At 39.4% G+C, this 24,029-nt stretch overlaps 1 protein-coding gene across 3 annotated transcripts in view; it reads right to left on the bottom strand.

Moving 5' to 3' along the window:
• DYM (dymeclin) overlaps positions 1–24,029 on the bottom strand; it is a 214,277-nt gene that overhangs the window by 50,526 nt on the left and 139,722 nt on the right. For all 3 annotated transcript variants that reach the window (XM_018078808.2, XM_018078811.2, XM_018078810.2), the window contains one exon: positions 23,881–23,983. In XM_018078808.2, coding sequence (XP_017934297.1) covers positions 23,881–23,983 — 103 coding nt within the window. The remainder of the gene's footprint in view (positions 1–23,880; positions 23,984–24,029) is intronic.

The following is a 24,029-nucleotide window of genomic DNA, read 5'->3' as shown; positions in this document are numbered from 1 at the left end:
CTCAGCTCTGGGGCCGAAAGCTTCCATGTGGATACAGGGATAGAAGAAAGGTGAGGGTGGACGTTGCCCAGGCAACATTAATTATGGCTTTTCTCCATTCTGAGCCCCTATTCACGATGACTCACTATAATTTTTCATCAGTGAGATTCCATAATTTGCAAACACAAATCATAAAAATTTCTAGTCATAAATGACTACTTCCTTGATGACGCAGACATGACTATAAAGGCAATTTTGTCAGCAATGGAAAACAAATGGACACACATCCCGAATATTTAACAGATACCAAAAAGACTAAGAATGCCAAATTAACCCCAAACAGCTCCTGCCATTCCTTTTACCAGGGAGAAACAAGGAGGAAAAATTTGGTAAACTGTTCCAGATCCATAAGCTGCAGCCACAAAATGTATAGCTGAATGAACAGTTCAGATCATTTTCCATCACACTTTTTTTTCATCTGGCTTTGTACATGCTAAGGAATACTTCAAATAATTATGTTTTTGGACATTCAGTAGTTAGTTCTTCTATGCCTGCCTGAAAGCCACCCATTACAGATTCCAGGGTGGTTTTCCACACTCTTCTGTGTGGAATAGACAAGTGACACTTCAGGGAATTTCACCTTGATAACATAATTTAACAGCATCTACAATTATAAATGATGTAAACTTCCCTTTCCTTTTTAAAGAGGAATATCTACAGTTAAATAGTTTCAAATAATTTATTTTTAGTTGCTTTAAGAGAAGCATATGTATCTTGTTTGTATTAGCTTTGGGGAGATTCCAAGAGAGCTGTCTGAATTTCCTGCATTTTCAGCAGAAAATAAAACCTTCAACAAAATAAACTCGCTCTGCCAAAGGAGTGGAAGAGCGGAGGGGAAAGAAGGAAGCTCACAAGAAAGCTGTTCTTACCCTCACTGAGCAAAGGAACTTCAAAGCCAAGCCTTTGGTGACCAGAATCTTATCTTCATCTCTTTTACTGGCAATACACTTCAGCTGTTCTATGTCAAACCCAGACAACTTTTGGTCAAGTAGGTATTAAGTGAAAAAATGCAGGGCCTATGGTGATTATAGCCTCAAAAAGTAACTCTGGCATCTCTGATCACTACTTAGAAATGAAAGCAGAGCTGTCACACCAGAGCAAAGTTTGTTGCCAGACACTTTACTAAACAAACTGTCCATCCTGACACTCCTTCATTGCCCTCCTGAATAATTGAGCAAGCTAAAAGGGTGGGTTTTCACCCATGTCCAGTCAGCCCATGTGGTAACACAACAAGGAACATGGTGCTTCTAGCCTGTACCACGATGCCAAAGCCCACCACAGCCCACAACAAGGCTACGCTGTAGGAGATGCTGTGGTGGTGTGTCCTGTCCCAGGGAAAAAGGCCCAGGAGCTGCTGCTCCAAGGGAAAACACGCTAAATGACACCTGCCAAGGCAGCAAACCCAACTGCTTGGAAGAAACCCTGTCTGCCACAGGGTTGGGCTTCAATAGCCACTGGCCAAGGAAAGACAAAGCTGTTTCTGAGGGCACGTGTATATGCAAGTGAAGGTGTAGGTGCTTTAGGTAGTTCTTATGTGACTTCAGGTAGTTCTTATGTGACTTCATTGTGTTTGTTATCCAGCTGACCTACAGCTAATGCACAGCTCATCTCCTGGCCACACCTTCACTTTCATCTCTTCTTCCATCCATGCCCTTGCTATTTTGGAAATTCCAATCCTAAAACACTTCATGTTGAAATAACTTAATTTAGCCTTTACCTCTCTCAAATCCAAAATCAATCAAAAATACTATAAAATAGCCCAAATTCCCTCAGTGCTTTACTGATTCTTGGTGATACTTCACCATCCTAGACCTCTGCCCATTTTACCTGTTTACTGAGGACTTTACAGTTCAAAGAATCTCAGAATGGTTTGGTTTGGAAGGGACCTTAAAGCTCATCTTGTTCCATTGGCAAGGGACACCTTCCACTAGGTCAGGGTGCTCAAAGCCCCCATGATCAATCAATCAAATCAAATTATTTTCATCCCAGCTAGCTTAGAAAAAGTAAATTACTATGCTAGGCATCTCTTCAAGAGGCAAGTCTAAGTCCACCAAGAAGCTCCAGCACAAGGGGGTCCACCTCAGTGCCCAAAAAACCTGACAGTCACCGGCTAGGGGCTCCAACATTGCACACGAAAGAAGACAGCATTTCCAAACCACATTCAACAATGACAACAAAATGCAAATATGGTTTAGTAGAACTAAACCCAATCATTGTCTAAGGTACCACAAAACTGGGGAAGCAACTGCTGCTAGGAAAATGACAGCATTCCTGCTAAGAAAATTAAAGTTAAAACTGTGAATTTGTATTTTTGTCAAATCATACTTGAAATACTAATGAGGTTCTCTTGCTGTTGAAAGGAAATGGAGATTTCTCCACTTCTCCTTGAAACTAAGCACTGTTCCCTAGAGGTATGGGAAGATTTTGTTTAGTTTGACTGGTAGAACAGGAAAGGACAAGTTCCCTATGCAACCCCAACTCCACCATACAAAGGTAAATAGATCATTATGATACAGGCTTTAATTAACAGAACCCATCTACCTTGAGAAGAGTTCAAGGACTTTAGAGACATTCCTCAAGTGAAAAATTTCTGATTCCAGCCCTACACACTCAGCTTAGCTGCAAAATGTCACCAACAAATCAGTTTGGAGGAGTCATTCAGCAATTACTGCTGTGGGAACTGAAATCGTGATACTCATCATGGAATCACAGAATGGTTTAGGTTGGAAAGGACCGTGAAAACCATCTCATTCCAATCCCTATTCCACCAGTAGGGACACCTTCCCCTATTCCAGGTTGCTCCAAGCCACATCCAACCTAGCCTTGGACACTTCCAGGGATCCAGGGGCAGACACAGCTTCTCTGGGAAACTTGTGCCAGGGCCTCAGAACCCTCCCAGCCAGCAATTCCTTCCCAATATCCCATCTAATCCTGCCCTCTGGCAGTGGAAAGCCATTCCCCCTTGTCCTGCCACTCCATGATCCAGTAAAAAGTCCCTCTCCATTTTCTTGTAGGCTCCCTTCAGGTACTTCCTAATTCAATTTTTTTCAATTGCATGGCAGGTGTAATACAACACAAAGTTTCTCATTTATGTGTTTGATGCATAATGGTACTTACTGAAATCTATAGACTTACAAGTATATGTCTGAAAGACAATTTCTGAAGAACATCTTTGAAAGGAAGTAAGTGGTCTTCCAAGAAGGAACAAACAACAATTGCGTAGGTTGGTACAGTCACTACATACACACTCATTTTTGTGTTTCAGTATCTATCTAAGTAGAGATTTAATCATCCTTGTCATATCTTTATTGTTGCTTTAGAATGGGTTCTTAACCTTTTCATCCTATGTGATGTTTTGAAGTAGAGAAAGCCTTATTTCTATCATGAAGAAGAATAAGATGGAAAAATACGACATCTTGCAAACGGCCAGAAAAAAAGACCAATTAGCAATTTAAACCAAACAGTTTTCTTCACATTTTTCCTTCACACCTCCCAAACTTTCCTCTGTACAGTACACCACAGTTACAGGATTTATCCACTAGTTCTTTATAGCCCCAACATCATCTCCGGCTATATTATCAACTATATTCTTCACCCTCGTATTATGTTTAGCAGTAACAACTATGATACTCATTGCAAAAATTATATATACACATATATTAGCATATTTCCCATGAATCAACAGCTGTCATTCAAGAAAATCACTCAGTGCCACAGATTACTCAAATCTTGGGCTCAGTTCTGGGCTCCTTCATGACAAGAGAGACATTGAAGGGCTGGAAGGGAACGGAGCAGGGGAAGGGTCTGGAGCAGCAGGAGCAGCTGAGGGAGCTGGGGGGGCTCATCCTGGAGAAAAGGAGGCTCAGGGGGGACCTTCTGGCTCTGCAACTCCCTGATGGATCCGGGGGGGGTAGCTGGGGTCTTCTCCCAAGGAACAAGGAAAGGGATGAAAGCAAACAGAATCAAGCTGTGCCAGGGGATGTTAAAGGTTGGATATCGGGAAAATTTCCTCATGGAAAGGGCTGTCAGGCATTGGCACAGGCTGCCCAGGGTAGTGGTGGAGTCCCCATCCCTGGAGGGATTTAAAAGCTGTGTGGATGTGGCACTTGGGGATGTGGGTTACTGGTGGCCTTGGCAGTGCTGGGGGAAAAGCTGGACTTGATTATTTTAGAGGGCTTCTCCAACATAAACCTGTGATTCAACAATTTTGCAGACCTACCTTTAGTGTCTAAGCGATTTTAATTGGGAAGATATCAAACCAACCTGAACATACAGCAATCCCTGACTAAAGCTGTGAGTTGCACAGAAGGTGAATTCCTAAGTTCTCCTCTGGTTCCACACTGATTAGATCCTGTGGTTCAGCATCTCTGCCATGAGATTTCAAAACCATTACTGACTTGGAACTATGACAGTTGTCTCCCACTGAAAGTACCACTCTGAATAATTTTGACTCTGTCTAAGGGAAGAAACATGACAAGACTGTGTAATCCAAGTTCTCAATAACAACACAGCCTGTGTGGAGTTTCCATAATTTCTATACTATCCAAGCAGAAGATCTTCCGGTCCTGATGACACACAGGATATCAGTGGGAAAAGTCAGTGCTGCTCTCTACCCAGCAGCCAAAGGATTATGTATTCCTGCCCTTGGGGTGAAAATTGCTATTGAAATTTCTGTGGGAGGCATAAGAAAGTCAAGAAGGCATTTGCAGAGCAGACATATCCATCATTACAACGTGGGGAATGCCAAGGAAGCAAGCGAAGGGGTGTTACTGCTGAGGCCACACTGCCCCTGATTCCACAGTGCAAGACTCCTGCTCTGCTCAGACACCAACAATCACTGCAAAGGTAAACCAAGGTGGGCAGCACATTGATAGAAAATCACAACAAAATGTAAAAAACCCCTGCTGACGGCCTCATGACAATATCAGGCATGTTTAAAAATAGTAGTGACGTAAAAAAGGTTGATTCAACATGTTGCTGTTCACGTAGAAGGTGACTGTGTGCGCACAGAAAACTTCTAATGGTGGTTCAGTATGAAGGACCAGCAGTGCATGATAAAAAATGTCAGGTATCAGGTGAGAGACACTTGATAAGGGGATATGGTAGCAAATTCTCAAACTGCTGTGAGCAGTAATATGCTGCTTTACAGCCATCATCTTACACCAAAGTTGAAGATAAATCATGGAGAGGGCTTTTATTTCTCATGATATATTAAGAGATAGCAGCATGGTTAGGAAAGTAATTCAGAAATAAACTCTTTATGAGACCACTTGGCATACATACATATTCATTCTTTCAGTGGTGTTAAATATTCTGAAAATTAAAGGGGATAGATTAACAAAGGTGTGAGAAGTCAATCATATTAAAAGGAAAAATTGCATTACTGATCTTTGAAGTGGTGTGCAGTATAAAGGATCTATAGATAAGTCCTTTTAAAATATTACAAAGTATAAGAAAGTGTTTTTATTTGTTTTCCTCTTACCTTACCAACTCTTCAAAACGAGTCACTGTCGGTAAAAGTATCATTTAATCAATTAAGATTGGCCCAAAAAACCTCCATGAATGAATTTCAGTACCCGCTTTCTCCAGTTGGATAAACTGCAAATCATAAGGAGATAAGAAACAGCCCTTCTGAGGGCTGATAGCAGAAAAACCAAATAAATGGGGTAACTTTTTGATTGAATGCTGGTTTTACTACATTCCATCTTACTTTTCAAGGACACTTGGACACAAGGACGCTGTATCAGTTCTGAAAAACACAGGCGGATGACCACTGCTCTGCTTCCTGCTCAATGCTCTGGAAGCACAAAGCAGCTGTAGCCTGAAGGCCAAAACCCAATCCTTTAACTGAGATTTGGAAAACTCAAAACTCACATGAAATAATTGTGGAAGTCTGTGTACATAGGCACGTGTTCCCAAATGAACCATAAGCAACAGATGACATTTTGTCAAATGTTGAAGCAAAACACTCTTGATAGAAATACGTAAAAACTGCATTATCCAGCTAAATAAAATTTCCTGGAATATTTATGAAGCCTCATCTATTTTGGGACCAAATTTAATTTTGTGCAGCCTGGTTCATCAAGTGCAGCAGTGACAGACAGGGACAAGATGAAAGATTACTGCTGAAAGGCAGAGAAGCACCTGGGTATGTTGTATATCCATCTGGAGTCAGTCGACTCTTCCTCAGCAAAATCTTGTACATGATTATGATTGTTTACCTATAGTCTACACTAAGTTTTCTAATGAATTTTAAATAACATAGTCTACCACAAGGTCAGATGGCTAATTTTTTGCAGAAAAATGATTTTATATTTCAGAAAAAGTCCATGAAGCCTTTTTCCATAGGAATGTAACATGACTCTTCCTATTGACTTGATATATCAAAATCTAAAAGATCAGTGTGGGAATGGGAAAACTTATCATTATTTGTTCTGGTAACTCTTTTGTGGCTGCACTGAGTAAACATCTCATTTCTCTGCAAGTGCCACAGATTAGTTGCTGGTGAATGGCTGAAAGACTCGCTTTTAGGAACTGCAACATCCATTTTCCCAGTTTATTTAGGGAGAGGAGATACACTTGAGATAATGATTCTGATTGCAGTGAACAAAACAAATTGAACGTGCAATGTTACAATAAATCCTATTTTCTCTAGAACAGGACGGTTGTTTTTTGTTATTAGCAAACATTATCTTTGAGGTCAAGAGTTTGGGTTAGTACACACATAAATGATGGAGTGGAACAGGCTCTGTACACATTGTACCAGCTTGATGGCAACAAAAATGGATCAGAACACAGTGTATTTGATGAAAATGTTGTATATTCAGTAGCAGGACACAGCTTGGACTCCAGCCTAAATAAGTACAAGAGCATCTGTGGAAGAGCTCCACCACATTCCAGAAACATATCTGAAAGACAATTTTAAGAAGAAAAGGTATCTTAATTGTCCCAGCTTTGTTTCAGACGAAGGCAATCAGACATCTCCCAACAGTGCTGGGGACAAGAAGTACAGGAGTATTAAATACCAGAAATATATTAGAGAATTTTCTCATGAATGTTTTAAAAGATACTTTCCTGACATGGCTTTATATTCGGTATTTCACTGGTAGAAAACAGATGTAGAGTATGACTATCAGCTTCTTGGTTTGGTTTTCTATTTTGTTTTGTTATGTTTTTCTGTTTTGAGTCTTTGTTTTGTGTTTTTAAAACGTCTTTCCCCCTTATTTTCCCCTAAAACATGAGAAAAATTTAAGTTGGCATAAATTAAGAAAGAAAAAAAAAGAGTATTTTTCATATGTGTTATTCCAAACCTTCTCCTGCTGTTGCTGTAGTTAAACCCTAGGAAGCCAGACATCAACTGAAAGCATCATCCCAGGTTGCTCCAAGCTCTGTCCAGCCTGGTCTTGGACACTTCCAGGGATTCAGAGGCAGACACAGCTTCTCAGGGAAACCTCTGCCAGGGCCTCATCACCCTCACAGACACTGATTCCTTCCCAATAGCCCATCTAACCCTGCCCTCTGGCAGTGGGACACCATTCCCCCTTGTGCTCTCCCTCCATCCCTTGTCCCAAGTCCCTCTCCAGCTCTCCTGGAGCCCCTTTAGGCACTGGAAGGGGCTCTCAGGTCCCCCTGCAGCCTTCTTTTCTCCAGCTGAACACCCCCAGCCCTCTGTATCTAACTGAGACCTTGTTAAGAATTGCTACTTTTTGTCCAAATTCTGTGTTATTATTTCTGTAATTAACCAATTCTGTGGAATAACTCCAATTTATAAAAACTGATCCAGCATACAAAATGTGCAGTGTATTCCTGTAATTCGCTTAGTTCCTGATCCACAAAAAAATGAAACATTTCAAAGAAATTGCTGGTTACATGTAAGAGAATTAAAAGTTTATCTTTCCAATTGCACCCGTGAAACACATTAGGGTGTCTCTATACAATGCAATAAACATGAGTAAGAGAGATTCTTACAAATTTCTATTTCTTCTAAATACACTCTTCACATGTTTTGAGAGGTTTCCTGTGAGAGTTGAGGACCACGAAGAAGAACAGTATCAGAGATGGAAGAAAGCATTACAAGAATCCATGGAAGAGGAAGATGAAGTTTGAACATAAGGGACTTTCAGCAAATACAATGGAATGAGTGGCTTTTGATGTTTGTTACATTTTCCCACTTTGTACTCCCACACTTTTATGAAAAATCCCCTCACGTTGTTTATTCCTTTTATCCCCATGTTCTGATTGGTTGTGTAGCTGCCGCAACGCAAATGTTCCATACAAGGTTATGCCTCTCCCCTTTAACCCTTATAGAGATGTAACCCCTCCTTATTCTCCCTGCTAAGGTGAGTTCCCTCCTTCTCTTTCCCTAAATGTCATGTTCACACCCCCAGTTCCAGAATGTTCCTTTCTTCCCCTATATAAAGGGGTAGCCATGTTAATAAAGGGCTTACTTACTTGCTCATCCACTACATACCTACAACGAACCCTGAGTAAGCGTCCCTTATTTCCCCGCCGGGCCATAACAAACGGCACCCAAGGCGTGAGGCAGGTTTTGTAGGTCCTTCACACTGAAGGAACTCGCCTGCCCACCAAGGCACGAGTATTGCCGGAGAGAGAGGTGAGAGGCGTACTCCGACGGCCTCTCCCAGCTGAACGGCGGATACGCGCTACGAGCGGGCTGATCCACGCACCCAAAAAGAAAGAGGTGAGCAGCTGCGGGCAACACATCTTTTCCTGTGATTTCCTCTACCCATTCCAATCAAAAATTTAATCATGGGAGCTCAGCTATCAAGGAGCGAAAATGAAGTATACCACAATTTAAAAACATTAATTGATCAACATGGCCATACTTATGATAAAAATTCGCTAAAGTCACTAGCCAAATGGATAGAAAAAAGAAAAGAATCAGTCTCTGAAATTCTAAATTATGAGGAATGGGACAAAATTGGAGAAAAATTGTGGAAAGCAAGCGATAGGGGAGACAAACTTGCAATTAAATCGCTAATAGCCTGGCGAACGATTTTACTCATAGTAAAACAACAGAGAAAGACAAGACAAAAAAGTCCTTGGAGAGATTCAATGCCTCAAAATGGTAGCTCTCCTGTCTCCTCAAAGAAAGGTGGGAACTTCACAGAAATCCAAGATGGCAAGCAAAGGGGTGGTGACCAAAATGGCACAAAAAGTAACCCTCAAGATGGCGTTGCGGCAATGGGCTGGAAAACTAACTTACAAAATGGCGACATAACAACTAGCACCTTAGCAACGCCAGAACATAACAACACACAAGACATGTCCATATCCTCTAACCCTATAATGACATCATCACCCTGGAAATTAGAAGGTGAAGGGAGTCATCAAAATGGCAGCGCCCATGATACTTCCGGTGTAAACTTCCGGAAAGATGGTGCCATCCATGATACACTATCAGACACAGATCCAACAAACCCCAACAGTAGATGGGCCATTCCACGCAAACAAGCGGAGGAAGCAGGCGACCTAGAATTTATAAAAGCTTTTCCTGTTTACACAGAAGAGGGTCACCCACCAACATGGCAACCGCTTTCATACCCTGTTCTCAAAGATATAAAAAAGGCAATACATGAATACGGACTTAATGCGCCATTCACGATAGGATTATTAGAATCATTATTTTATGCGTATACGTTAACACCAAATGACATAAGAACATTAACAAAAGCAATCCTTACCACCATGCAGTATTACATGTTTGAGAACGAATGGAAAGCCTCGATAAGGAAATATGTTGATGAGACTTTGGCATACAGAAGAATATCTGTTAATGATACCATTAATCGCCTTTACGGCGAAGGGCCATATGCCTCAAATAACCAACAAGCGAGAATCAACATCGAAGAACTAGACCGCACAAAAAATTTTGCCTTAGTTGCAATTAAATCAGTAGCTGATGCCTCTACTCCTAGTCAATCATTCACCACCATTCACCAAGGAGTGAAAGAACCATTTTTTGAATTTGCTACCAGATTGAGAGAGGCAATTTCAAGACAAATTTCTCATAAGGAAGCCCAAGAAGCCCTATTTCAAAAATTAGCTGTTGAAAAAGCTAATGAAGATTGCCGAGAAATACTAAAACATTTAAAAAATCCTACGTTAATGGAAATGGTAGAGGCATGTCGTCATGTTGGCTCACATAACCATAAAACGAAATTACTTGCAACAGCAATGAAAGAGCCACAAAAATGTTTTAATTGCGGAGAAAGCGGTCACTTAAAAAAGGCTTGTCCAAAAATTAAAACTCTGCCTCCTCCTCTTCCACCTTACCCATGCAAGAATTGCGGGAAGGGCAGACATTGGACTCACACTTGTAGATCTAAATACGACATTTCAGGAAGACCTTTACCACCTAAAACACCACCACAAAACAGGAAAGGGCCAGTACAGGGAAACGGGGTGAAGAGCGCCAGAGGGAGTGCGAAGACACAAAAGACCCTCCCGAACTGTTAACACTGCCAAACACTACCCTCAGCACCGGAAGACACAGAAATGTAATCCTACAGTGGATAGATTTATCTCCTGTTATACCATCAACAATTTAATAGTGATTTTCATATAATTCCTGTAGCACCATCAAAAGAAGTTTTCGTTGAAGACACATACCTTTTGACAAACTCTGCTTCAGCAGCCAAAAAAGGCATCATAATTGTACCACAAGTAGTAAAGAATTTAAAGACTAATTCCTTAAACATTAAAGTAAATGTCGCTTTTTCACCAGTGGCAGTGTCAGATGAATCACCAATAGCGCATTTACTGTCTTTGTCTCAACTATCCAAATTTTCAACTGAAGAACCCTTAGAAGTGAACTGGGCACAATCAATTAATAGTGAAAGACCGATAATAACTTGTTCTGTCTATTCTCCTGTAGTAGGTCAAACAGTTTCCACTGTCAGATCAACAGACACAGGACCTGATGTTACAATTATAGCAGAAGAAGACTGGCCTCGACACTGGACGCTGACCTCATCATTCATTCACATCAATGGGGTAGGTGGTTCCCAATCACCCAATCAGAGTGCAAACATCTTGACAATTACCGGATCGGAAGAGAGGACAGCAACTGTCCAACCTTTTGTTTTGCAGTTACGTCTGACTCTTTGGGGAAGGGATGTTTTATTTCAGTGGGGAGTCTTAATTTCATCAAATTTATAATAGCAGCCACTGGCACGTAGCAGCTACCCCATCTACAGTGGAAATCAGAAAAACCAATATGGGTAGACCAGTGGCCATTAAAAGGAGTAAAGCTGAGCATCCTTTATCAATTAGTAGAAGAACACTTAAACAAAAATCATATTGAACCTTCTGCTAGTGCTTGGAACTCACCAGTTTTTGTTATAAAAAAGTCTTCAGGACAGTGAAGACTTTTACAAGACCTTAGGAAGATCAACGAGGTCATAGAGCCGATGGGAGCACTGAAACCAGGCATGCCATCGCCTGCAATATTGCCAGAAAAATGGCCCTTAGTTATAATCCACATTAAAGATTGATTTTTTCATATCTGACTTAACCCTAAAGATTGTTTGAAGTTTGCTTTTTCAGTTCCCTCAACGAACATTGCTGAACCACGCCAGAGTTACCAGTGGAGAGTTCTCCCACAAGGAATGAGAAATTCCCCAACTCTGTGTCAGCAGTACGTTGCAGATATTTTGTCTTTGATCAAAAAAAGGTACCCTTAAACCATTTTCTTCCATTACATGGATGATATATTAATTTGTGATCAAAATTACTCTGTGGTGCAGGAAGTTTTACAAACAACAGTTAACACCCTAAAAACACATGACTTGCAAATTTCAGAAGACAAGACACAGCGAGAATCTCCCTGGAAATACCTAGGATGGAAAAATCACAGAATCCTCCATCACCCCACAACAAGTAACTATTAACACAAAGATTTCTACTCTAAATGACTTGCAAAAGCTTTTAGGTCAGATCAACTGGGTCTGTTCCGTGTTAGGCATAACCACAGATGAATTACATCCTCTTTTCTCTCTTCTAAAAGGAAATCCAGATCTTACCTCTACCAGAACTCTCACCCCAGAAGCCACACAAGCCTTGAGAGTAGTAGAACAAAAGTTAGATAATCAACAAGGACACAGAAAGTGAGAAAGTAAACCTCCTGTATTAATAATCTTAAAAGGTCAAATGCAACCATTTGGGCTGCTGGGACAGTTTTACCATCAAGGAACTGAATTTTGTGTATGGGAATGGTTGTTTCTATCTCATCAATTTTGTAAAACATTAGTAACCTCTCCAGAAATGTTGAGTCAATTATGTTTCAAAGGCAAGACAAGGTGCTGGGAGCTCTCAGGCACAGATCCACAGACAGTGTATCTGCCCCTGACCTCCGAGCAGCTTGAAAAGCTGCAGACAACGAGCCACGACTGTCAAATTGCCATGTCAAATTTTACAGGAGAAATTAAAATTCACCTTCCTGCTTGCAACTTTGTTCAGAGATTAAACCAAATTCCACTTCAATTGAATCAAATTTATCAAAAACTCCAATAAAAGGTAAGAAAACAGTATTTACAGATGGATCAGGGAGAGCTAGAAATGCAGTAATGATTTGGAAAGAAAAGGATAACTGGCATCAAGACATCCATAAAGTGAAAGGTCCTCCTCAAATGAGTTGTCTGCAGTTGTTTGTGCCCTGACCTTGCTTTCATCCTGAAGTATAAACATAGTCTCCAACTCCCAATATGTTGTTGGGATTGTACAAAGGGTTGAAAATTCTTACTTATGTGATATAAACAATCAAACCTTATTTAACTTATTTAAACAATTGTTAGTTCTTATTCAGAATCCCAACTTCCCATTTTTCATAACGCACCTCCTTGCCTGGTCCTGTAGTGGAAGGGAATTGCCTCACAGACCAACCAGGAGGTTCGACAGTTATCCCACAGTGCTTGGAGCAAGCCAAACTGTCACCTGAATTTTTTCACCAGAATGCAAAATCGTTGCAAAAACAATTCGGTATAACCCAAAATCAAGCAAAACCAATAATACAAACATTGTCCAGATTGTCAATTAGTATCTCCACTAAAACCAGAAGGAATTAATCCCCAAGGGTGGGAACCCCTCCAAATTTGGCAAAGTGATATAACTCATGTTTCTTCATTTGGTAAATTAAAGTACGTACATGTTTTGATTGAAACATTTTCAAAATACATTGTGGCAACCACACATTCTAGTGAAAAGAGTAAAGACGTGAAAAAACACCTTCTGACAGCATTTACACACACGGGAGTGTAAAACAGATAATGACCCCGCATACATCTCAAAAACAACACAAGAGTTCCTAGCACTGTGGGGCATCGAACACAAGACAGGCATTCCTCATAACCCTACAGGACAGGCAACTGTAGAGCGCGCGCACCAAACAATTAAAAACATGCTAATAAAACAAAAAAGGGGGAGTATGGGACTAACTCCCCAAGAACAACTCCAGAAAGTCATGTGTGTTTTAAATTTTTTAAATCGAATAGAAAATGAAATCACTCCAGTACAGAAACACTTTCTCTCTTGAGACAGTCCCCAAACATCAAAAGCAAAAATTATCTATTTTTGCTTTTGATCAATCACAGGTGAATAGGTGGGTCCTTTCCCTCTAATTACATGGGGGAGAGGACACGCCTGTGTCTTAACAGATAAAGGTCCCATGTGGATTCCATCAAGATGGACCAAGCCATATCACCATTTCTTCATCACCTCCATCCTCATCATTGCCTATGGATTCATGGTCTGCCATCGAATACAGTCAACTACCCTTCCTTCCTGGACCCACTAAACAGAAGAAAACATTTGGGTGAAGTTGGCAAATAAAACCGGGTCAGATACTTCATGTTTATCTATTTCAAATTTGAAAAAGTTGTTTAAAAATTGTTTAGTGGGTATGCCCTCAGAACAAGAGTTTAACGAATTTCTACGTAGTCATTCGTTCACTGATATTGAACCTCAAGAGAGAAACCTCTTAGGTTCAATCAAGACTAATCATTGCCTTGTGTTTGAAAAAATCACCACTACGTGAAAAATTACACAAAATGTAACACCTAGAAAAAACATATATACCAATACTTCTATTTGCTGCAATGGAAAAAAAAACTAAAAAGATTGTTACAGAAACAATTGCTAAACCAATGGCTTTTCCACAAGGCAATTTTCTGATCTGTGGAGAAAGAGCCTGGGCAGGAGTTCCTTCCCACCTGGTAGGAGAGCCTTTTTCAGTTTGGAAATTGGCATTATTTAATCCAGGGAAAAACTTTCTCCCAAGTCAGAAACCATCTACTTTAATTCAGCCACCAAAAATTAAAAGATCATTTATTGCATATAAGGTGCTGCCCACCACTAAAGCTCCACAAAAATTTGACTGGAGATTCCCCAAAGGTATTCCATTTCCTACCTCTATTTCAAAAGTACTAAGAAAAAAACAAACCACAATGAGCCTGACCATTCTTTCCTCAGGCTATATGCTGCCCCATCCAGGTCTCTTTCCGTTTACAGAAAACCTACCATTTACAGAAGACTGTGACCCTAATATCTATATTTGGTCAAGAATGAAAAATTTCTGGAGTAACTTCATTCTACCAGGGATCGGAACTGCACATGCATTGTCACTTCTGACACACATGGGGCTGCTGGTTGGCCAAGGAGGCCAACGCCACCAGCACAGCCATCGAAGGCCTCTTAGCCGACACCCAAAAATTAAAAGAAGTTACCTCACAAAACAGAGCAGCCATAGACTTTCTACTACTTGCTCATGGTCATGGTTGCCAAGAATTCAAAGGAATGCATTGTCTCAATTTTTTTGATCATTCTCAGTCAATTAGTAGTAGCATCTCCGAGTTAAGAAACTTAACAAAAGAGATACATGCATCTCCCAAGTATAGCTCCAATGATCTTTTTGATTGGTTTCAACTTCCAAACACCCCCAATTGGCTCAAACAAATAATTATAATTTGTTTTTCAATTCTGTTTTCTCTAGTTATAACTTTGTTAATCCTACTTTGCCTTTTTGCTTATGTCAAAAGATTTATTATCAAGAATGTTTCCTCAGCGTTCTTTTTAGAAAACAAAACAGGCGGAGATGTGGGAGTTGGACCACGAAGAAGAACAGTACTAGAGATGGAAGAAAGCATTACAAAAATCCATAGAAGAGGAAGATGAAGTTTGAACATAAGGGACTTTCAGCAAATACAATGGACTATTGCATGAATGCACGGGTTTTGATGTTTGTTATATTTTCCTACTTTGTACTCCCGTATTTTTATGGAAAATCCCCTCACATTGTTTATTCCTTTTATCCCCATGTTCTGTGTAGCTGCCGCAGTGCAGATGTTCCATACAAGGTTATGCCTCTCCCCTTTAACCCTTATAGAGATGTAACCCCTCCTTATTCTCCCTATTAAGGCAAGTTCCCTCCTTCTCTTTCCCTAAATGTCATATTCACACCCCCAGTTCCAGAACGTTCCTTTCTTCCCCTATATAAAGGGGAAGCCATGTTAATAAAGGGTTTACTTACTTGCTCATCCACCTACATACCTACAACGAACCCTGAGTAAGCGTCCCTTATTTCCCCATTGGGCCGTAACAGTTTCCCACAAGAAATTTTACAGAGAACAAGCAACTACTACTGTCAGTAGGGATAAACAAAATGAAAATACTTCCTTATACATTTCTTTAATGCTGCTTTTAAGGCCAGGTGATGAGGAAATCAGTTTTCAGCAAGTGGCTTATTTTGCTGCATGTGATACTTCATATGAGCAGCACAGAGGAACCAACGCTTTTTCAAAACCCACTTTTGGTTTTGAATTTCTGCCTATATTAATAATTATTCTTCTCCAAACCTCTCTCTTATTCACTTCATACCAAGACTGTCTTTCAATCTTGCTTGACTCATACCCTTTAAAATATTCCCCTTTCCTTCATCCCATCATTTCAGTCTCCTGGCCACCCACACTGCCAATTAACAGCAGTTGCATAACATTATAGGTAATATTAACAACAGCCATTAGTGGGAGAATTGCCCTCAGCGAGACAGTGGGAAATGCTGTTCAGGGGGATAATACCTCTGCAAAATATAAACTGTGAGTTGATGTCTCTTATCATGTCTCTCAAAATCATTGAGTCTTGGTTTACCTTCATTTCTATTATATTCTCTCTCTTTCTTTCCAATTCCAAATCACAGATAACTGCAGTGAAAGAATCTAAAGAACTTTGTTATGTTTCCTTTTAAAATAACTCCTTACTACTCTTTGATAGAAATGGATTGCTCTTTATAATCAACAACCAGAACTGTTTAAAAAACTCACCGGTTTGTCCGTAACTGTCCCTGTAAAGTATGAAGAGAAAAAGATGGAAATGGAAGGTACAACATGTTCCATCACTGCCTCACAAAGCAGTGCAAAAATAAAAATTCCAATTCCAATTAGGTATTTAGTACCAAATAGCCTAAAAGGTTCTGTACAGACTTCCTTCCACATCCATTTCCATTAGTCTACATGGCTGCATGTTTAAAAAAGCAATTACTGAGATGTTCATAACATATGGTCACATATTTATGGTTTTGAAGCACTGCATTTTTCAATCAAAACCTTGCTTTAGGAACACTAGAAATTGTTTTCCTGCATTGTTGAAATACATTGCTGTTACAGAAATAAATCCTGCTCTTTGGAGAGCTACTGCATTAGGCTGTTCTGTTTGTCTGGTGGAGCTATGACGAGGATGAACCATCCAGAACAATCGACTTCCGAGAAGCCCTGAACAACCCACTCCCGTGCGGGAGGCAGCACAAACAACATCTAAAGGCCAAACCAAGTAAGAAGGACGCCTTGGAGATCAGTACTGTCCCTTTTTTTCACTCAGGCACTTCAAAATTTGTCATTTGTCTGAACTGAGCTTCACGGCACTTGGCTTCATGGCAGTAATACACTGTGTTTATAGACAGGCTTGTGAGTGCTTTCTCTTATCAATGCATCACATTTTCTATGTATAGCTATGCCTCAGACCCTTCTAGAATCCCAGTATTCCATCAGGCTTCCAGTTCCCTCCAACGCAGCTCAATTAGCTGTGCAGGAGAAAAATCAGCGTACAAAATTCCACTGCTCAATATATGGAGATGTGAAGGAACCCCAAGATCTCATGCATTTCTAACACAAGTTCTCGCAACTTCTTTAGCTTAATCATCTTCTAAGGATGTTCATTTGAGTAGCCTTATCAAAAGCACGTCCTTTGAGTTCAAAAATGCAAACAAATGCCATAATTTATACCCTCTCCTGCAAAATAATGACAATGCCCTAAACCTCTAGAACTATTAAAGGAGGAAAAGCAATTTTCCTCCTTTAATAAGTAAAAAATTACAAAGCTCATGTTTGGCTTGCTTCAAATGTGTCTAACATGCACAACAGTAGGTTTTTAAAATTACTTCAGCTGGTGTTTGTATTGCTACTGTCTACAGTTCTACTTCTTCCAATTTGTTCTTGTTTCATAGATCTGAAGAATTAAAGATTTTCAATCAGATGGTCATGAGATGCTGCTGCCACACAAAATGTTCTTTTTAAAAAAAAAGTAATTTTCATCCTTATTTTCCAAAATATTGAGAATTTTCAAGTGAAATAAGGCTTAACAACACCTATATAACACAAATACCAGACACCAATGACACTTCTGTGGAACTCCTGAGTGATGAAAGAACATCACCTTTTTGAAGAACATCATCTTCATGTTCTTCAGTATATTTGCTCAAAAATTCTTCAACCACAGCCAGTGTATCATTTAAGACACAATAATGCAAAGACCCACTGCAAATAACTATTAGAACTTCATAGTAATATGGAAAAGTTTAAATAGACTGAAATCCATCAACATCTCAAGGATATTAGGATAGTTCTTTTGCTTAAGGATAATTTATGCAGCATTTTCACAGGAAAGTTTCCAATTCATTTGAAGAAAAGTACTGATTAAGAATTCAGACAGAACTGCAGAATTCAGCTATTACTCAATACAAAAGCTCACTTTAGATTTGGGTTAGGTTGGTTATTTCAGTCTATTCTGAAATAGCTATTTTTTGGCGATACAAAAATAGGGGGATTAGGTAGGAGTAATAGTCTTTAAAATATAATTCATCTGAAGGAGGGTATGACTAATATTTAGAAAATGTATTTATAGGCCTCCTGCTCTAAACTGGAGACAGGCAAACCCAAGAATAACCTGACATTGAAAATGTTACTTCATGAGCCATCAACTCAGAGTAATCAAAAAGAAGGTAAAATAGTGTAAAACAAGGTCCCACTAAATGCAACTTAAATTGCTAGAATCCACCTACCATATAAAACCCACTAAAACATTATATTGGTTTGCCATATGCTGCTTTCAGTAAACAACACACTAGTAAAAATGTTCTTGTATAATCATATTTTAAGTTTATTTCACTAGACAACAAAAGGATCTAAAAATTGACACACAAAAACGAAGGTTTTTTAGGCCATTAACAATGCCTGGCCAATGCAATCAAAAAAACCTACAGAGTTACTAGGCAACATATAAAATTGGAAGAAAATAGAGGCAAAAAGGATATTGAAGAGACCTGGGCAGTGCTTTGGGTGAAAAGTAGGAGTTTTACTGAGTTTTAAAGAAAGATTATGACAAAAAAAACTACCTTAGCTTTTTTTCCTCACCCCCGTATTCGACAAATATGGACATATCTCAATTAGGAGTCTTGATTTAATTTGTAAAAGTTTCCCGTTCTGCCAACAGTGTATTCAATTTTACATATTTTGTGTGTTCTCAGCAGTTACCACTAAGCAGTATTTTTACAGACTACCAGCTAAACAACGTTAATTGCATCACACTAACTCTATTATGCTTGACCAGTTTATTTGGAAGTGGGTTTAATTTCATTTCTGCATCATTACTGGAGTCATCAGATGATCACAGGGAAGACTTTCTACTTCTTCACGACAGCACACGTTTATAGGAAAACACCTCTGTGTGATGGCAGAGTTCTGCACTAAACTGTTCTCCTTAAGATAACAAAAAAACCCCAACAAATAGAGCTGCAGGATATCTAATGCAGTATTACATATGCAAGCACAGAAGATATTATAGGACCTAACAACCTTAGAGGTCTTTTTCCACTCCAAATGATTCTATGATTCATAGAATCCCAGGGTGGTTTGGGTTGGAAGGGACCTTAAATATCATCTTGTTCCAACTCCCAAAACATCACAATGCTTATTTAAAGGTCAAATATTGTTCACATCAATAGTGAATGAATTAATTGTTTGCTAAAGGCTGGATAAGCTAAAAATAGTTAACTTCTTTGCATGTAACTGAATCTAGAACATTTATGGATTTTAGATCTGTTTCATTACGTTTGAGAGGCAGCAAATACTGCAGTTCATAGACCTGATTTCACCTACTCTTTAGCAATACCCAATTTCCAAGATAAATAGGGTGCCTTTAATTATAAAAGACAATTTCTTCCCAGGGAGTAAATGAAACAGGGAACCTTTTAACATCCATTGATGTGCAGAGGGGAGATTATGTTGGTTCTCTGTTGTAGAAACTAAAACGAAGGACTATTTATGAAGTACTTGGAGCTTCGAATATAATCAACTGTAATAACAAGATACAAGTTTCCCCCAAAAAATATTCCTTTTTTGTTGAAACCACTTTTGTAATACTGCTTTTTAATAACTCTCATAATGGCCGAATTAGAGGGACCCCAACTGAAGTCATTCATCCCACATAAAACAAACATTGCTTTTTCTTCTTAGCTTTGTTTTACAAGCTACATTACTTCCAGATGACGCTCGAGGGGCCTAGGAGTTTCAAGAGTTAGATGGTTAAACAGACAGCTGCTTTCTATTTACCATATAAATCAGGGAAAAATCAAAGAAGAATCTAAATATTGGAATTCATTTGGCCCATTATGGAGCACAAACTGAGAGGGAAAAGAAAAAAAAACATAGAAATTGCATCACCCAAATGCAAAGCTTAATTCTGGTTATCAAGATGAGAGAGAAACTCATCAGCATTTGCAGAATTCCAGGCCTCCATGTAACACCAGCTGTGCACAGCAGGTAGGTCTAACTGGATTGGGAAGGAGTCAGGAAAAGTCAGCTCTGATTGGGAACTCTCCTGGTATAACCAGGCTTTGCTACGGCAGACTTCATATACATAAATAGATATTAAAATATATATTTTTATATATATACACACACAGAGATCACTACATTCAGATTTTCATATTTTTCCCTTCGGATTGCCAACATGCATTTATTTCTATGCTAGCTAACCCAAAAAAAACCAACAGATTTTGGACAGGGGATTAAAAGATGGCTCTTCATGTACTGACAGGAGTACATCTATAAATATGAAAATCTAACATTACATACATTGCTTCTACCCTCGATGAATTCCATCCACCATCGAAGTGCTGCTTAAATGATAGTCCTATATATGAAATAATGGAAGATATTGGCACTAAGTGGGATTATTTTTAGAATTTTTCCTAACACATTTAAGCTTCATCTGGATAGAACGATGTATCTTTTTTTTAAACCAAAATTTAGAAGGTAGGACTCAAGTGACAATATGTGCCAAACTATTTGAATCTAAAACTATTCCTGTATTTGATTTTTATTTTACTCAATGTTTTGCATTAAGAAAATTCTTATTTTTTTTATATCAGCAAGAAAATTCTGAACCCCTGACAAAAGCTTGCAAAAATTCAAAACTTAGTCCCTCCTTCTCCATCCCTTCTCTCCCCAGAAAGAGTTAAGGAGAATCTCTCGTTACCAGCTGTAGTATAACAAGCACTGAAGGGCTCAAAAATCATAAGCAATGCCATGAAATCCTTAAAAAGCAATTACTTGGGTAGATGGTAGCTCCAACAACACGTCTGACGTGCTACTTCCCAAGGGAAGTTAGCGTGTCTCCAGTTGTGCTGTTAAGTACCTCTGATTTAATAAATTACATTAGGCTGTAATCAAATTACCAAGAAAATCATTGATATGTTTACTTAAGTAATTTGTCTTGATTTGAACTGAAAGAAGCAAAAATCCTCAATTATTTTATTACCAGTTTTCTTGTTTGCTGAGAATTTTAGAAAATGTGCTTTCATTGAATGCGAGAAAGCAATAAAGATAAACTTCACTGGATTTTTCCCATTTCTTCAAGCCTGGAGACAAGGACAACGGGATCAAAGTGTGGTATTTCAAAAGAGGCCAGTGCTACTATGAAAATGATGAATAATAAACTTATGAAATAATGAGTAAACAAAGTAGCATGAGAATTAGTCTGACCAAGGATCCTGTCTTTGAGGCAATGGTTTAATGGCAGGGGGTGGTTCCCTCTTCCCTGCTGGCTTCTTCATCCTGCTCCTGAATCCCATCACAATGACAGGAGTTTATCAGGAAAGGATGAGGAAACTGGTCCAGTCTTAATAAATGAAACTACTTGTTCTTTTCTTTTTTAAAGACCAGAAAAACCTCAACAAGAACAATGTGGAAAGGACCTTAAAGCTCATCTCATTCCACTCCCTGCCATGGACAGGGACAACTTCCACTAGCCCAGGCTGCTCCAAACCCCGTCCAACCTGGCCTTGGACACTTCCAGGGATTCAGGGGCAGCCACAGCTTCTCTGGTCAGCCTGTGCCAGGGCCTCCCCACCCTCACACCCAGGAATTTCTTCCCAATACTTAACCTAACCCTGCTCTCTGTGAATTTGAAGCCATTCCCCCTTTCCTGTCCCTCCATCCCTTGTCCAAAGTTCCTTTCCAGTTTTCTTGGAGTGAGTCCCTTTAAGTTCTGGAAGGGGCTTTCAGGTCTCTCCAGAGACTTCTCCAGAAACCTGTGCAGAGCAGGTAATATGGGAATCATCCCTTTCTTTATCAGAAACACAGAGGTACAACGGGCTTCAGGATTTCAGACATTTCAGCCACCTCAGTTCCTACAATCTTCCTCATTCTTACAGACAACATAAATATGAACTTTCAGAAGCAGAATATGCTGAAGTGATGAAACCTGGCCCAAACTTTCATTTAGTCAACTGACTATGGCTCAGATTAAGTGGGAACACGAGCAATTGGAGAGGGGGAAAAAAAAAAAGACCAGAAAGACCTCCACAACAGTTTACCTTGTCCTTTCAAAACACAGGCCATGAACTTATTTCACTCTCTCCTGCACCAATCTTTCCAACTGCTCTTTGTTTCCTCTACCCCTACGTCATACCAACCATAGGAGACAAGAAATTCAGGGAAGTGTCTGAGCCTCTTGGCTGTACTCCAGAGTATAAAACCTACAAAATATTTTTCAGCACCAAATTCTTACACAGTCCCAAAATATATGTACATATATATATATATATATATATATCTTCACACGCCTAAGTGTGCATGAACATACATATATATATTTATGTATATGTGCTCTTATACAAACACATGTATGTATCATGCTGTTTGCTTTTCTCTGAACAGTGGGGATGGTATTTTAGGAAGAAAACGTAAGGATCTTTCTTCATAAAATCAGTATCTTCCTGACAAGAGGCTCCTATTCCTCAGAAGTAAACCCATGGAAAAAAGACAGAAAAAGGCCAAGGGGTCTAAAGTCTTGGAGGTTTTTAGTTGTTCATGCCCATGCAGATGAAAGAGCTTTATCCAGCCTGTGTATCACCTCACAAGGCAAACAGGAGTGGGACCTCCTGCTCTTCAACCACAGACTAATTTGAGGGTGTTCTTGCTGAAATGTTTCAAGTTCCGAAAATTAAAGGTCTGAGAGCAATTTCTGGGAGGGAAATCAGAGGGCCTAAACCACGGGTGCTGTTAGGAGTTTCACGTGACTTAGGGCATGGTAAGGCAGCAGGAATACACAGGAAAATCCTGCAAGTGATTAATCTGCTTTACAAATCCACACGTCCCTGAATAAAAAAGTGCCTCTAGTTTGTAGGGTATGTGTCAGAGATAACTAAAAGATGCAGGTTAAGAAACCTGGTTAGTTGTATGAGATTTAAGTCATCAAACCATTATATCAAATTATTTCTTCAGGTATTTTTATACTTAATGCTAGAGTAATATGATATGTAAAGTCTCAAGCAGGCATGTCCCGGACCTTGTATTAACCCTGAAAATAAAACAGTTGTTACATTTTCATCCTCAAAAATCCAAAACAACTGATAAATCAAGTCTTTTTTTTTTTTCTTCGCACAGTATTGCAGCAAGAGTTCAAATGAGTACAAGCCAAAGATACTTCACCAGCACAAAGATATTATTCAAGTCCTTGCAAGACGTCTCCTTCTTGTACTGAAACTAGAGATTTTCCAACAAGCCATGCAATTAAATTACAAAATTGTTGCCTATTTGTGGGCATTGGCTCAGGAAACTGAAGAGAAATGTAAGTATCCATGTGCTCACAACATACCAATTTGCCCCATGACTACAGTAGTCCCCCAAAGGCTCACTGGGAATTGTTTCCAATAATTTTTAGGTATTTTAACATAATGTGGATGCCAAAGCCCCATTCTTAAAAATAATGTTTTCGACTGTGTCATTTAAATTTCTTGAATTACAAATGGGTTGAAAATCATGAGTTGACAGTAAGTTTCTTCGCTCTGAATCACTGTGGGTTTGCTCTGCCATTTTTAAGTGTAATTCTTGCGGTTTTTAAAGACATCTCAGACATGACATCATCCCTACAGGTTCCTGTATTTTGATGTCGGTGATTGCTCAGCTGTCACACTTTGAGAATTCTTTGCAGATTTAGGAATGTGCCACTTGTTTTTGAATCACCCACTGCGACATTCAGTTTGATACTCACATAATCAGGACACGGAGAGTCGCTTGAACCCAGGGAACCTCTTAAGGACTGTGTGGCTTGTTCCAGCACTTTGTTGTGTTTTTTAGACAACAGAGAAAATAAACTGGAAAAAAAAAAGGATAAAAAAAAAATCAAAATAATTTCACAAT

Source organism: Manacus vitellinus, unplaced genomic scaffold (genome assembly GCF_001715985.3).
Source record: "Manacus vitellinus isolate BGI_N305 unplaced genomic scaffold, ASM171598v3 scaffold_42_pilon, whole genome shotgun sequence".
NCBI lineage: Eukaryota > Metazoa > Chordata > Aves > Passeriformes > Pipridae > Manacus > Manacus vitellinus.
Note: the sequence above shows the minus strand (reverse complement) of the source record. Positions and strands in the feature narration are given on the sequence as shown.